Genomic DNA, 17,120 nt, shown 5'->3' on the forward strand with positions numbered 1-17,120 from the left:
CGCTAAGTTTCATTGACATCACCAAGTTGCACAGTGACATCACCAAATTGCCCAGTGACATCACCAAGTTGCACAGTGACATCACTAAGTTTCATTGACATCACCAAGTTGCACAGTGACATCACCCAGTTGCACAGTGACATCACCAAGTTGCACAGTGACATCGCTAAGTTTCATTGACATCACCAAGTTGCACAGTGACATCACCAAGTTGCACAGTGACATCACTAAGTTTCATTGACATCACCAAATTGCACAGTGACATCACCAAGTTGATTCCTTTTTGAAAAACATCAAACAAGATCATAATATTTACGGACCACCCTAAAGTAATCATATATGTCTTCCAAAAATATTGAAATTCAATATTATGAAAACTTCTTAACATTTACTTTTTTTGTTTATGTAGATAATTTACAATGAGTGCTACTTCCCGCCGGATGTCAGCGGGCCCTATGATTGGCTCGTCGATATCTATACTTGACCGGGGTGATGCTCCCGCACAGGCCGTAATTGACAAAACAACCCGGGCTAAAGCTAAACGAGTCTCAGATGAAACCAAAGAAGAATTGGAAAAAATACAATTGAGGGTGAACAAGGTAAATGTTTTAAATAATAAATTTATTTAGTTTTCAATTGAAATGTTTTTGTTAACATTGCTGTATGATCTTTTTGCATTGAGTTGAATTTTTAAAGATAAACTGAGCATTTAAGAAGTATTTAAAGTGGAGGGGTAGTCTACGGATACTTGGGACAAACATGTAATCGACGATGACAATGTATGCTAAAAATGCAAAGGCTTATGGGTAGACGATTGTAAACAACGACATGCTATGGTCGTCCGTGCAGATGACAACTCTCCTGCTTTAACATTTTTCAAAGCGATAACCGCTCATTGACAAAACTGAGTTTACCCATTCACGCTAGTCACAATAAAACATTATGTTCCTCAATAGGTGCCAGCGACGAAAATTGTAAACTATAATTCAGGCGTCAGGAAAGATTGAAATGTTCCGAAACAAACGTTTAAAATAGAATACTTATGATAATGGAAAACTATTATCATGTTGAAAACTCACTAAATTAAATTAAAATGTTTTAACAATTTTTGTTTTGTACTGAAAAATATATAGCTTTTGACATCTGAAAATTATAATTTCATCATAACAAATCAGTGTAAAAATGCAAATTTTTATTATTATTATTATTATTATTATTATTAAATATTTTTCCAGTGACCCCACCTTTCTTTTCAATTGTAGTGCTGTAAAATACTTTAATTTCGCTTGGAATTAATTTTCGCTGAAGGACAGATTCAACTGAAGAAAAAATTCAGTGCAAATAAAATCCAGCGAATATACCTTTTTCCCTATATTTTACATTCAACTTGTCAAAAATCAGTGAAAATAAATTCCATACACAACACACAAAATGTCTTTTCAGCGAAAAATTAATTCCAGCTAAAATAAAGTATTTTACAGTATCCTATAGCACAATAACCCATAATAATTAAAATATGTAAAAGATGATTTATAGTCTTCAATTCTGCTTTAAAGGGGAGCAGAGATGTGGCTTTTGACACTCTGTACATGAAAATTGAGATCTATGAATGAATTTTGTTGTAAAAACAACTTGTATGTGCTGCGAAATGCCCTAAATATCGGGTATAAAAACGGGCTGTAAAGCAGACGACAAACGCCCGCTTTGCCTGGCATCATTTCGCCTCTAGAGGGCCAGTCAAATGATGTCATCAGTGAACACTGATAATTGAACTCATTCATTCTAGTATGTCAATGCCATAGAAATGCTACTATGAAAGACCTTGTTAACTGACTACTTAAAAGTTGAAACATGGTGAGGTGTTGTGTTATGAATGCCATAACGATTCATGTTATGTTTCTCGAAATCCAAAATAAAAAATCACGTTGCTGGTTGTGAGAAATCGGCGGAAGAACTAACCTGAAAATGAAGACACGTACAGGGCTCTGGCTATAGTAAACAGTGAGTGAATAAATATTGTTTGAGTTAAAAACTAAATTAGAAATATGCTAATATCATTTGAACCACAGTACTCATTTTGTCTAATTTTCCACTTTTTAAACGATCGCTTAATTTTCGATCGTACTGTATTTTCCGACCGGAAAACGACCACATTTTTACCGTTTTTTTTTTCTCTCGCTCGCTTATTGAAAACACCGACCGCTCGCCCAAACACTGGTCACCGGCACAGGAGTAGTCATTATGTTTGGGGATATACAACGAGTGTTAACTATTATAAATTCCGAACGGCTCTTCAAATCTATACCACTCTGTATCGTTCGCGAACAACTTCATCTGTGTCCAATACTAGAGCCAGTACAATATTGTAAACAAATTCCATGACATCTCAGTCATATCGCTATTGTATACACTACCTTTTTTATTCTTGTTTGCACAAACGTTGAATAGCCGTCAAAACATCGGGTAATATATTAATAACCATTCTCACCAATCGCTAGCTTAGGAGAGAGTAGGAAATCAAACAGCCCCAGGTCGCCCGCCTTTTATGCATAAATTTCATGACGCTGTCTGATCGCAGTCGGGTACGAAAAGCTCGCACAGCAATTCACACTTATTGTCAAGACAATGAATGAACAGAAAGGAATACTGTAGAATACTTTATTTTTGTTTGGAATTCATTTTCGCTATTTTCGCTGAAGGGATGATTCCGTGAAAATAAAATCCAGCGAATATACTTTTTTTTCTATATTTCACATTAAACTCATCAAAAATCAGTGAAAATAAATTCCATACTAAACTCCCAAAAGGCCTTTTCAGCAAAAATTAATTCCAGCGAAAATAAAGTATTCCACAGTAGGAAATTAAAAAGATTATATTTCCACAAAGTTAAATAAATCTGGCTGCATCAAAAGCTTGGAAACTAGTTATAATATTTTGCAAAAGACTGAGTGATCAACGACATCATTTTGGGACGCAATTTAACTTTAAGAACTTCATTGCGTAACTTACTGTGCGGCGATGCTGATATCAAGTGTGTGTTGACCGAAGTTTGACCCCCAAGTCACGCACTGAACAGGCGCGTTTACTTTAGCAATATTTTTCTTTCATGCTCCGCGCGTCGATCTTGTAAAATTGTTATTAGTTCTGACGGTGCTGTACGCAAACTTGTATATTTTGAGGTCGTTTACTTAGTGCGCTGCTTTTTTAATTACGCAAATTTGTTTTCAATGTTGTACCGGCTCTAAAAATGTCAACATTGTAATATATCGCTTTCTTAATAATTACGCAAAGTCAGTTATTTAATTTTGAACACAGGTGAAGTTTCGTCCGCGAACGATACAATGCATAGATTTGAAGAGTAGTTCGAAATTTAATAATAGTTAGTACCCGTTGTATCCCTAAACTGTATCACTCAAAACCACTATTTCGATCACTCCTGTGCCAGTGACCAGTGTTTGGGCGACCGGTCGGTGTTTTCAATGAGTTGGTGAGAGAAAAATTACGATAAAAATGTGGTCTTTTTACGGTCGGAAAATACAGTGCGGTCGGAAATTAAGCGATAAGTGGTCGATTAAAAGTGGGAAGTTGGGCGAAATGATTACTGTAGTTCAAGTGATATTAGCGTATTTCTAATTTAGTTTTTAACTCGAACAATATTTATTTACTCACTGTTTACTATAGCTAGAGCGCTGTACGTGTCTTCATTTTCAGGTTAGTTCTTCTGCCGTTTTCTCGCAACCAACAACGTGATTTTTTATCTGGGATTTCGGGAAACATAACATGAATCGTTATGGCATTCATAATACAACACCTCGCCATGTTTCAACTTTTAAGTAGTCAGTTAACAAGGTCTTTCATAGTAGCATTTCTATGGGATTGACTCTATGGGAATAGGTTCAATTATCAGCGTTCACTGATGACGTCATTTGACTGGCCCTCTAGAGGCGAAATGACGCCAGGAAAAATTAACGTTTGTCGTCTGCTTCACAGCCCGTTTTATACCCGATATTTAGGGCATTTCGCAGCACATACAAGTTGTTTTTATCGACAGAATTCATTCATAAATCTCAAATTTCATGTACAGAGTGTCAAAAGCCACACCTCTGCTCCTCTTTAACTTTCTTAAAATAAATTCAGATTATTATTTTATACATTTAAGAATAATTTTAAGTTTGAATCAGCCGTCACATTGCCATATATGCTCGCAAGCGAACATCCTAGCATTTTCACTGCCTGGCAACCATCGGTAACTGGTGAAAACAACGATCGAAAACTGTACTTTGGGAAAGTTGTGGAGAAACTCTTGAACATTGTTGCTCAAGATTGTCTCATAATTTGTGCTGTTTCTTTGACTTCAGCTGTTTTCCCTGGCTATTTGACCGGCGTTCTACACCAGCTCGATCAGAGGCCATCGATATACATGGTACAGTGGTACACGTCTTAGCAACATAGAACATTCTGTGATGTAGCTCCATCCCAGAGAATAGACCCATACTAATAAACTTCAAATCTAGTAATTTCTCTGTAGCTGCTTGTCGTTGGTTTGTGGTAGGAAGGAAGTCTAAATTTGTGACTCAACCAGTTGCTTAGGCCATCTGTTGCTGTTAATCAGTCTGTGTAAATAAAATCACCTTCCTCATGTTTTACAATCACTGCCTCCCACTTTTATTAAAAGTAAAAATAATTAGTAAAATTCATAATTGAGAAAAGAAAAAGGAAACAAACAAACATTTTCCATTTGTGATACATATATTAATATAGTAATACAAATTTAGCTATCAATAATTCATTTTAAGATTTTTAGTAATTTTGAAAAATATTTTAATTTACTGGTACTGCATTTAGTAATGTCAGAAAAGGCATAGCAATTAAATGACACAAATGCATTGACAACCCATTGGTAGTATGACTTAACAAATTAAGTAAAATGCTAAATATATTTTCCAAAAAGTGACCTATTTTCAATTTTTTTTCAAATTTTCTGTCATTAAAATTGTTTTTTTTTGTTTTTGGGGGGAAAATATGAATTCAGATAATAAATGAAAGTAAAATTTAGAACTAAAAACTATGACACACAAAATTTGCATATTTATTTTCTATGTCTGACATGTTCTGTAAAAAACTGAAGCTGAAATATAATAACTGTTCTAACTTTATGAGAGACGAGTTCTCAAGATTCTTTGATTCATGGAAAATTACGACATTTTGTAGCTGTTGAAAGTTCTCTCATGTCTTTTGACACGGAATAATGAATGATCTTTGTCAAATTTTATCTTTACGAATGCCCTTAAATTATCAAATCATAATAATTTGTAATAGTGAAAATAAAATAGCTTACGAATCTCAGCATATGTTCACTGGAAATTTGTTTGTGAACTCTATTGGTGTATGTAACTAAAGTGCATGGTAACCTAGCAACCAAAGTTTCCGAAACTTTGAGCCATGAAACTATGGAATTGGAACAACTAGTATATTCCTACCCGGGCTGTATTATTCAAATTTTTTTTATTTATCCATCTTCTATTACAGACCTGGCTACTAGTTTCCAAAATTATGAGCCATTTTTACTGGAACTATTAGTAGATTCCTCCTATCAGGGCTGTATTTTGCAATTTTTTTTAATTTTTCATTTATTTCAGACAATCAATGAGTTTGAATTAAATGAACAATATGTAAACAACAACAAGTCTGCAATACTGGTACCAGACCTGGTGAGTAACCAATTAACAAACAAACACACACATGAGTTTGCTTGAATCGTTTCCCAATTTAAGTTTGCACATTATTCCACAGTTTCTGACAATTATTTTCAGTCTGCAGTTTAATAATTGTAAATATTTTTCTGTCTAATTTTTGACTCCCATGTGCGAAGCACAAAATGGGAGTCTTTGCAGTTAGTGTGTCTGTATGTGTGTATGTGTGTATGTGTGTATGTGTGTATGTGTGTATGTGTGTCCGACTGTTCCACTGCTATCTCAAGAACCATACATCGGTTTTTGATGAAACTTGGTGCATAGATGCTCTGGGCCAATGCGCAGATTTGATTAGGTTTTGGTAAAAATCCATGCTCGTTAATTACCTAATTTGCATGATAATTAGCTAATTTTTAGCTGTTCTATGACTGTTCCACTGATATCTAAAGAACCACTCATTGGATTTTGATGAAACTTGGTACATAGATGCTCTGAACATATGCGCAGATTTGATTAATTTTTGGTAAAAATCCGTGCATATTAATTACCTAATTTGCATGATAATTAGCTATTTTTTAGTGGTTCCATGACTGTTCCACTGATATCTAAACAACCACTCGTTGGATTTTGATGAAACTTGGTACATAGATGCTCTGAACTAATGCTAGGTTTTGATTAGTTTTTGGTAATAATCCGTGGATACTAATTACCTAATTTGCATAATGATTAGTCAATTTTCGGTTTTTCCACTGATATCTCAAGTACTAATCATCACATTTCAATGAAACTTGGTACATAGATGTCATACGACACTGCACAGACCTGATAGTTTTTATGGTAATATCAGTACATATTAATTACCTAATTTGCATAATTAATTAATTTTCAGCATTTGATATAAGTAGTTAGCATTACATTTCAATGAAACTTGGTACTTACATACTCAAGGACTATGCAGAGATTGATTGTTTTTGATAAATATTTGTGCATATTAATCACCTAATTTGCATAATTAGTTAATTTTCAGCTTTTCCACGGGTATCTCAAGTACTAATCATCGCATTTCAATGAAACTTGGTACATAGATCCTTTAGGACTATGCAGAGACCTGATTAGTTTTAGGGTAAATAATTGTGCATATTAATTACCTAATTTGCATAATTAATTTTCAGCTTTTCTACTGATATCTAAAGTACTAATCATCATATTTCAATGAATCTAGAATTATGCAGACCCAATTAGTTTCCGGTAAATATTTGTGCATATTAATCACCTAATTTGCATAATTAACCAACTTTCACACTGATATCTCAGGTACTATACATCACATATCAATGAATGTACATGGATGCTGTAGGACAATAGACAGACCTGAATAATTGTGGGTTAAAATCTGTACATATTAATTACCTAATTTGCATAATTAACCAATTTTAATCTTTCACACTGATATCTAAAGTACCGTAAAAACTCCAAAATTTCGACTGGTTTTAAATAATTTGTGTTAGAAATGTGACGTGTTTTTAGAGTCAAAATTAAGGTGCATTTTCGGACGGTCGAATTTTTCAGAATAGAAATCAGCAAAAAAAAATGGGGATGATAGACAGTGTGCTTCATTAGTTTTTAAAAAATGCAATGTCCGTCAATTGACGTAAACTTCCTCATGTTTCACGGTAAAAGCAAAGGTCGTGGCCGAGTTGTAACTCAAAATCTAAACAAAGTCATCAATCAGTGAGTATTATGACAAGCAAAACAAAACATCAAGACGCGGAGAAGAGGTCAGCACAAAACTAATAGGTCAAAAGACAAAGCTGTCTCGCACTACCTAGGAAAACTTGCGAATGTTCGAAGTACAGGTACCCATTGGACAAAAGATACATGGATGTTTAGCAAACGATCTCCCCGACCCAGTGCAATGTATTCGGTTAGAATCAAAGCTCACGTGTCCCTTATTTGAGCACCGTACCGGTGATTTGAGGGACCAAATTCTGCCGTAAATTCGCCCTTGGATTAAAAAATATAATGGGATTTAAGAAAATAAAATGGGACTTTTAAGGTGTATTTTGGCGTCATTTTTCGGACATTTCAATCAATCCTGCCGGCTAAAATAGAGTCTAAGTTTTACCGTAGTCATTGACGTCTGTCTATTCAAGAGTACACGTGTATGATTTTTATCGTGACTAGCGTGAGCGAGTAAGCTTCCTTTCGAGAATGAGCTGTTATCACTGTGAACAATGTTAAATTATTCTTCAGATGACCAGTTTATTTTTTAAAAACAACTAATTTTTTTATTTAAAAAAAATCATGCCGTTTTCGCATCATCCAGCTTTTTGATTGGTTAATTAGCGATTTGACCTATTTGACCTAAGAGAACATGGCGGATATCCTACAGCATCAAACGTTTATACGAGACCGGAATCATTCGCTTACGATGAAACTAAGTTGACTTTTATTTGTATTTCATAACCATTCAACAAATTTATTTTGTGTACATTATTATAATCACTACTGAGTACAGTAATAATCAACAATTCAGAAACGCAGCATGCCGAGATTTTTGTGTTCGTTTTTATTTGAAACTTCGTTTATTTAGAATATATTTTCGTTACCAATAAAATAAAAATCTCTCAGTCAATCAGAAACCCGGATTCATGCCTTTGAGGAAGGTCCCGTTTGAACGCTCACATCGGTTTTTTTTTCGTTTGGGGGAAAACTAAAACTGGTCGCAATTTTCGAATAAGAATGAGTCGGCAATTTTTAGTGGAGTCGAAAATTTGGAGGTAAATAAAACACCGAAACTCGGCAAATAAATAGGCGTTCAAATTTTTAGAGGGGTCGAAATTTTGGAGTTTTCACGGTGCTAATTATTCCATTTCAATGAAACTTAGTACAAAGATGCTCTAGGACAATGTACAAACCTAATTAGTTTGGGGTAAAAATCTGTTCATATTAATTCCCTAATAAGCATAATAATTCATAATTTTTTGGTTCTAATCACATTTCAATTAAACTTGGAGACATAGATTTTCTGTTACATTGCGCAGACCTCATTAGTTTTACACTCAAATCTGGTCATATTAATTTTCTGATTTGCATAATTAGTTTTCAGCTAAGTAATTTCGAATTATATTTAATGTGTCTCCAATACTCTCAGCACATGGGAGTTCTTTCTAAGCTTTCTTTGATTTTTATTTGATAATTCATTTTTACAATTTGTTCATGTGACCCATTGCATGTATCCTAAGTGATTGGAAACAGCAATTTAGCCTGCCATCAACGGTGTTGATATAGGTTACCGTGGTATTTAGAGATTGCTGCCATGGCAACCTGGTATGGTATCTAAATTTATTTTAATGTCAGTATTCAAGGTTACTCAATATTAGGGGTAAAATGTAATTTTCGATGAGGGGGAGGGGTTAAAATCAAAATATAGATGAAAACAAATCATTAAGGAATTATAAAGAAAACTTGAGACTAAAATGCTGGATAAAACAATAACCTATTACCTATGTGGTAAACAACATATAGTCTGCCCCTTGAACTCTAGTCTAACCACAGTTTGCATCTTAGTGGTTTGCCCCCTGAAATAAAGTATATGTATACTGTAAAATACTTTATTTTAGCTGAAATTAATTTTCACTTAAAATACTTTTTGGGTGTTCTGTATAGTGTTTATTTTACAGTATCCCAAATAAGGGAAAATTTGAACATTAGAATGCTTGAAGATACATTTTTGAACAAATGCAGATACAAATTCTGTAGTTTTTGATGCGAAATGTAAAATAATTTGGTGTATAGTTAAATTCTTTGATGTTATTTTCAGATTGAACTTGAAAGAATCATTGGTGATGCAATACTGAAGAAGAAATACCAACAGGAAGTTGCAGTATTTATTGTAGGGTATCAAGAAACCTGCACGCAGAGAGCTAAACTTTTAGGACAACTCAATGAGGTAAAAAAAACTGACTTAACCTTTTCACCACAAAACTTTCTCGTCCAAATTTTTCTGCACTTTTTTAGCTCCGCTGTCGACTTTGTCGAGCGGAGCTTATCATATGAGTGATTGTCCGTCGTCGTCCGTGTCAATGTTTTACTTTTTCGACTTCTTCTTGAAAACTACAAGCCTGAATGCTTTGATACTTGGTGTATATGTACCTTGGGTAGACCTCTCTTAGGTTTGTTCGTTTCATGTTGATATCTTCAATTCTCTATTTTTGGTGAATATTTTTGTAATTTTTGGTAAAAAGTGATATTTTCGACTTCTTGTTAAAAACCAAAAATTCAATTGCTTTGATATTACATATATATATACTACATGTAGACCTTTCTCAGATTTGTTCATTTTGTGATGATATCTTCAATTCTCTAATTTTGGTGAATATTTTTGTCATTTTTGCTAAAAAGTGATATTTTCGACTTCTTGTTAAAAACTGTAAGTTCGATTGCTTTGATATTACGTATATAGATACTACATGTAGACCTTTCTCAGATTTGTTCATTTTGTGATGATATCTTCAATTCTCTAATTTTGGTGAATATTTTTGTCATTTTTGGTAAAAAGTGATATTTTCGACTTCTTGTTAAAAACCGCAAGTCCAATTGCTTTGTTACTACATATATAGGTACTACATGTGGACCTCTCTCAGATTTGTTCATTTCGTGATGATATCTTCAATTCTCTATTTTTAGTCCCCGTACGGACGCAGTCCGAAAACGGGGACTTATGTTTTGCCCTGTGTGCGTCCGTGCGTCCGTGCGTCCGTGCTTCCGTGCGTCCGTGATCACCTGTATCTCGAACATGCATGGACCGATTGAGTTCAAACTTCACTCATACATCACACATTATATGGGACATATGCACATGCATTTTTTTCATGATCCGATTAACGATAGCCGAATAGCGGCCATTTTAAGGCCGAAAATGCATCAAAATCACACATTTTCACCATTCCGGACCCGGATCTCAGTTATGCATGGACGGATTTTGTTCAAATTTGGTACATACATTAACCATAATAGGACCTTGATGCACGTCATTTTTTTTTTGGATCGGGTTCGAAATGGCCGACTGGCGGCCATTTTGTTTTAAAGAATTCAGTTCTGGATCCGTATCTGAGACATGCTTGGATTGATCGAGTTCAAACTTCACACACACAAGGTACATCATGTCACAAATATGTATGTGCATTTGTTTCATGATCTCATTAACGATAGCCAAATGGCGGCCGCTTTAAGGCCGAAAATGCATTGAAATCGCACATTTTCACCATTCCGGACCCGGATCTCAGTTATGCAAGAACGGATTTCATTCAAATTTGGTACATACATGAAACATAATAGGACCTTGATGCACGTCATTTTTTTTTTCGGATCAAGTTCGAAATAGCCGACTGGCGGCCATTTTGTTTTAAAGAATTCAGTTCTGGATCCGTATCCGAGACATGTCTGGATTGATCAAGTTCAAACTTCACACACACAAGGTACATCATGTCACAAATATGTATGTGTATTTGTTTCATGATCTCATTAACGATAGCCAAATGGCGGCCGCTTTAAGGCCGAAACTGCATTGAAATCGCACATTTTCACCATTCCGGACCCGGATCTCAGTTATGCATGGACGGATTTCATTCAAACTTGGTACATACATTAAACATAATAGGACCTTGATGCACGTCATTTTTTTTTTCGGATCAAGTTCGAAATAGCCGACTGGCGGCCATTTTGTTTTAAAGAATTCAGTTCTGGATCCGTATCCGAGACATGCTTGGATTGATCGAGTTCAAACTTCACACACACAAGGTACATCATGTCACAAATATGTATGTGCATTTGTATCATGATCTCATTAACGATAGCCAAATGGCGGCCGCTTTAAGGCCGAAAATGCATTGAAATCGCACATTTTCACCATTCCGGACCCGTATCTCAGTTATGCATGGATGGATTTTGTTCAAATTTGGTACATACATTAAACATAATAGGACCTTGATGCACGTCTTTTTTTTTTCGGATCAAGTTCGAAATGGCCGACTGGCGGCCATTTTGTTAAAGAATTCAGTTCTGGATCCGTATCCAAGACATGTCTGGATTGATCAAGTTCAAACTTCACACACACATGGTACATCATGTCACAAATAGATATGTGCCTTTGTTTCATGATCTGCTTAACAATAGCGAAATGATGGCCATTTTAAGGCCGAAAATGCATCAAAATCACGTATTTTCACAATTCCAGAACCGGATCTCAGTCATGCATGGATGGATTTTGTTCAGATTTAGCACAATGTGTTGTACATATGCAGGTGCATTTCAGTCATGATCTGCTTTGAATGTATATGTCACTCAAATATGAACGGAACGGGGACGTGTCATTGACAATGACTTGTTAGTGAATATTTTTGTCATTTTTGGTAAAAAGTGATATTTTCGACTTCTTGTTAAAAACCACAAGTCCGATTGCTTTGATATTACATATATAGGTACTACATGTGGACCTCTCTCAGATTTGTTCATTTTGTGATGATATCTTCAATTCTCTAATTTTGGTGAATATTTTTGTAATTTTTGGTAAAAAGTGATATTTTCGACTTTTTGTTAAAAACCAATAGTTCAATTGCTTTGATATTACATATATAGATACTACATGTAGACCTTTCTCAGATTTGTTTATTTTGTGATGATATCTTCAGTTCTCTAATTTTGGTGAATATTTTTGTCATTTTTGGTAAAAAGTGATATTTTAGACTTCTTGTTGAAAACTGTAAGTCCGATTGCTTTGATATTACATATATAGGTACTACATGTGGACCTCTCTCAGATTTGTTCGTTTTGTGATGATATCTTCAATTCTCTAATTTTGGTGAGCATTTTTGTAATTTTTGGTAAAAAGTGATATTTTCGACTTTTTGTTAAAAACCAATAGTTCAATTGCTTTGATATTACATATATAGATACTACATGTAGACCTTTCTCAGATTTGTTCATTTTGTGATGATATCTTCAGTTCTCTAATTTTGGTGAATATTTTTGAATATTTTTGTGATGATATCTTCAATTCTCTAATTAATTTATTTTGGTGAATATTTTTGTAATTTTTGGTAAAAAGTGATATTTTCGACTTCTTGTTAAAAACTGTAAGTCCGATTGCTTTGATACTATTCATAGTGTTCATTTTCTAATGATGTCTTCAGTTCTTTAATTGAAATGTGCATTGCTAACAGCGGAGCTATCTCAGCCAATAGGCTGCTTGTTTTTATATTCTTGAATATTTTTGGGAATGAACTCTAATTTTGGAGCCAACAGACAAAATTTGAGTCAATTTTCAGTTTTTACTCAAAAAATTTGGCTATTTTTGTCTCAGGCTTCTGAAGGTAAGTGCAGACTATAAAACAGGAGTATTTTGTGAATTTGTGATGAAAAGAGAGAACTGGCGGTGAAAAGGTTAAAATCACAAATGCAATTTACTGTTGCAACCACTGACCTTTAATAATGCCTGCGAACAGGGCATGGTATGGTGACCAGTGCCCTTTAATTTGAATACTAACATACCATCCAGGAGGGAGTTGCATGACACGATTGGTGGAAATAATTGTTTAATTTGCATAAATTAATATTCATGAGCAATGAAAAAATCATCTTTTCAGTAACATTGTGCCAAAATGCTTTTCGATAGAATACATGATAGTTCTAAATTGACAGATTCTATATTTACGAGCCAAAAAAATATATCGAAATACTGATGTAAAGGTGTTTTTTGAGACATGTTTTTGATCAGGCTCTAGCAAACTGTTGAAAGTAACTACATGTTTTTTCTTTACCCTGATCATAGCAAGTTACAAAATTCATGTATAATGTGGAGGCACGTTTATATTTCACTCTAGTACTATTGCTCAAAATGTTTTTAGTAACTTTTGTCAGTGACAAGTTACCTAATTAGTATGCATTTTGAGAAACCACAGTGTGTGTACATGCGCAGTTTGGAATGGAACAATTTTGAACGCAATAAAATCACGCGTAGAACTCGTGCTCCAGCAAGAAATTGTGGCGTCAAACTGGCTGTCGGTTGAATTGTATTGTACTAGATATCATTTTAGAGCCTTTTTTTTCTACGAGATGTTTCTAAGTTATGTTTAGGATTATTCTGTAAAAAAATTGCTGAAATTCATAGAAGGGACGTTGTTGCGTTAATGATGGGCTACGACTGACTGACTTCGAAATGTTCCATTCGAATCGGATGGCACCCTCATGTGCCAATCCTCCCTGATACCATTTTAAAGTTTTTTTTTAATTTTCTATAGTTTTTTGTAAGCTCCATCAATACATACGATGAAGACGAGTTGATGCCGAAAGGAAACGATATCGATTTAGAGGAAGTGTCTGACAGTATACAGGATGCGCTGAATACAGCGGCGAGTGCTTCACAGAAACTACAAGAACTGAACCATGAAATGGTGACATACGTGCACACGTTAACTGGTGGAAAAGCTGCAACAAAGTAAGTTACATTGTGTCAGTCAGGGAGGTTCCAATTTTGATATTCATGGGAGGCTGTATTTGTTCTATTACCCAAGCAAATGGGCAAACATGGTATACCATGGTATTTGATGGTCAATCATAGCCAATAACTAATTGCAGTGGTACATGATAATGCTCAATCATGGTTGAACATCGATGACTATGCTCAACCATAACTTCCATGATCATGGTTGACCATTGGCAGAACATGGTCAGAACTTCCATGATAGTTGAGTTGTAGTGTCAGATCTTCCATGGTCATGGCTATCTTTTATAGACCATATGGTTAAAATATATTATGTCTGGCTGCACCATGATGGTTATACATGTATATTTTTCCCATGTAGTTAGTGTTTTAGTGCTAACTGATTTTCTTCAAAACACTAATGGTTATTTTCCGTATAATTACAAGATGACCTGTTCTGGTTTGAGAGGTCACAGTAAATGTCTCTGGTTATGATCATAGAAGATCTGAGTCATATGTCCATGGTTGTTGAATGGCACTCAGACTAACATTAATACGACGTATACACTATAATTGCATTTCCATATCCAAGCATTCAGATGATATATAGGTTGTCATAGCGTAGTAATTTTGGAGAATATCTGAATAACAGATTGATTTTTTAACATTTTTTCCCTTGTTTCTATTACATTACTTAATGTTTAATTACATCATTTGTGAACAAACTAATATAACAGCCTATTGTCTGTATACTAGGAGCAAGAAGAAATTAGAGAAGGCTTTATCACAGGCCAAGGAAGACATTCAGAGTTAAACAGAGAAATTACTTGGTGCACAAACAGGTTAGTATGGCGAGTTATGGTAAACTGCAAGATCACGTAGAATGCTTGAAATTGAACGTAAAAACAGGACAAACAAAGTTCATGGTGACGTCAAAACATCACATGGGAGTGGATAAATGAGAAATTACTTTTTGAGGTGTTTCCATGCCTAATAAGGTGCTAGACATATTTGATGATATTCTTTATGGATTGGATACAACTTTTTTGACCCAATGTTGTGCACCAAAGCTTGCGAGGATGCCGTACGACTGAGGGCAGCATCCAGTCCATAAAGGTTTTATCGTACACCTAGCCTTATATGTGTAATTATGATTGTTTTACCTCAAATACGAGACATAATTTAGAATGACACGTTTTGTTTTGATTGATGAAAGCTGGACGCACTGGGCCAGGTGTGATACAGGAAATTATTTCCCTGAAATGAGGGCGCACTTCCCATAGCATTACAAAGCAGGGCAATACAAGGAGATGATAGTGGTCAATTTTGATGAAGTAAGAGGTCCTTAACATCATATTCCCCTCTGCAAGTTTCGACATTGAACTACAAAAAAATGTAAATTCAATCGGCAAACATTTGGTCTGCGCCTTTCATGCATTATGCAAGATCTCGCAGTGACCGGAAAATCACTCAGTGTTAGTTACTTTTAGTCAGAGATCACCAAAATGTTGGCGAAAATAATTCTTACTGGTACAACATGTCATGAAATTGTTGTTTGTATACAAAACAAAAAAAATCATAGAAGTTGCATTAACTTGGAATTGAAAATGTTTCAAAAACTGAACTTTCACAAAAAAAGCTGTCATTTTTCATGCAATGGAAAGTTATGTCAATTTTGTATTAAATTATTATTAAAATCATTGAATAATTTGTAAAAATTATCAAAATTTTGACGGGAAAAATTATAGTATTCAAGAATTTAATAAATAAATAATAAAAAATCAGGGCATATTTTTTAAACAACAACAAACATGTTTAAAGTTTTTTCCTTTTTTTTAGAAATTGAAGACAAAGAAGACCAGATGACAAAACTGTATAAACAAATTGATATCAAGAATCTGGAGATCCAGAAACAGAAAGCACAAACAGAAGCAGCTAGGGTAAGTAGGGTTTGGGGTCCTTGAAACTGAAGATTTGAAAATGGGATTATGAACATTGATTGGCTTAAGGAGGTTTTGGGGTTCTTGAAACTAAAAGCTTAGAAATTGGGGATATGAACACAGCTAGGTTTAGTAGGGTTTGGGGTCCTTGAAACTGAAGATCTGGAAATGGGAAGTGTAACACTGCTTGGGTTAAGAAGGTTTTGGGGTTCTTGAAACTAAAAGCTTAGAAATTGGGGATATGAACACAGCTAGGTTTAGTAGGGTTTGGGGTCCTTGAAACTGAAGATCTGGAAATGGGAAGTGTAACACTGCTTGGGTTAAGAAGGTTTTGGGGTTCTTGAAACTAAAAGCTTAGAAATTGGGAATATGAACACAGCTAGGTTTAGTAGGGTTCGGGGTCCTTGAAACTGAAGATCTGGAAATGGGATACTGTTTGGGTTAAGTGGATTTGAGTTCTTGAAACTGAAAGTCTAGAAATTGGGGTATAAATGCAGCTAGGATTAAGAAAGGTTTGGGAGTTCTTGATACTGACAGCCTAGAAATTCAGGTATTAACAGAGCTGGGTTAGTAGGGTTTAGGATTCTTAAAACTGGAAATGAGAATATCAACATTGCTTGGATTAAGGAGGTTTGGGGGTTTTGAAACCGAAAGCCTAGAAATTTGGATATCAACACAGCTAGAGTTAATGAGGGTTTGGGGTTCTTGAAACTGAAAATCTGGAAATGAACACAGCTTGAGTCAAGGAGGTTTCAGGTTACATGACACTGGTATTAAAAAGGTCTGGGGTTAATGAGGATTTGGGGTCCTGGAAACTGAAAGTTGAGGAATGGGCATCTTCAAACAGAAATGGAAACATCTAAGGTTAAGATGTATAAACAGAAATTGATATGTTGAATAATAACCAAGCTACTAGTACTTTTTGATTGGTCTGATTGTAAGGTGTTTTGTAATGCTTGATTAAAGTGAACAAAATGAACATTGCTGCACCAAATTAATGCATGA

General features: G+C 34.8%; 2 protein-coding genes across 2 annotated transcripts in view; both read left to right on the forward strand.

Annotated features, from left to right (window-relative positions):
* Positions 1 to 419: 419 nt before the first annotated feature.
* Positions 420 to 15,017, forward strand: LOC146729935 (uncharacterized). The gene is made up of 5 exons (XM_085494710.1): positions 420 to 599; positions 5,640 to 5,711; positions 9,517 to 9,645; positions 13,994 to 14,190; positions 14,932 to 15,017. Exons 1-5 carry the CDS (start codon positions 420 to 422, stop codon positions 14,987 to 14,989), a joined length of 636 nt encoding a protein of 211 aa, XP_085350836.1. The 3' UTR covers positions 14,990 to 15,017.
* Positions 15,018 to 15,023: 6 nt separating this feature from the next.
* Positions 15,024 to 17,120, forward strand: part of LOC146729936 (uncharacterized) — a 29,322-nt gene continuing 27,225 nt past the window's right edge. The window contains exons 1-2 of the mRNA XM_085494711.1: positions 15,024 to 15,036; positions 16,015 to 16,115. Of these exons, the coding sequence (XP_085350837.1) occupies positions 15,024 to 15,036; positions 16,015 to 16,115 (114 nt within the window). The remainder of the gene's footprint in view (positions 15,037 to 16,014; positions 16,116 to 17,120) is intronic.

Source organism: Saccoglossus kowalevskii, chromosome 20 (assembly GCF_978046115.1).
Source record: "Saccoglossus kowalevskii chromosome 20, keSacKowa6.1, whole genome shotgun sequence".
Classification (NCBI taxonomy): Eukaryota; Metazoa; Hemichordata; class Enteropneusta; family Harrimaniidae; genus Saccoglossus; species Saccoglossus kowalevskii.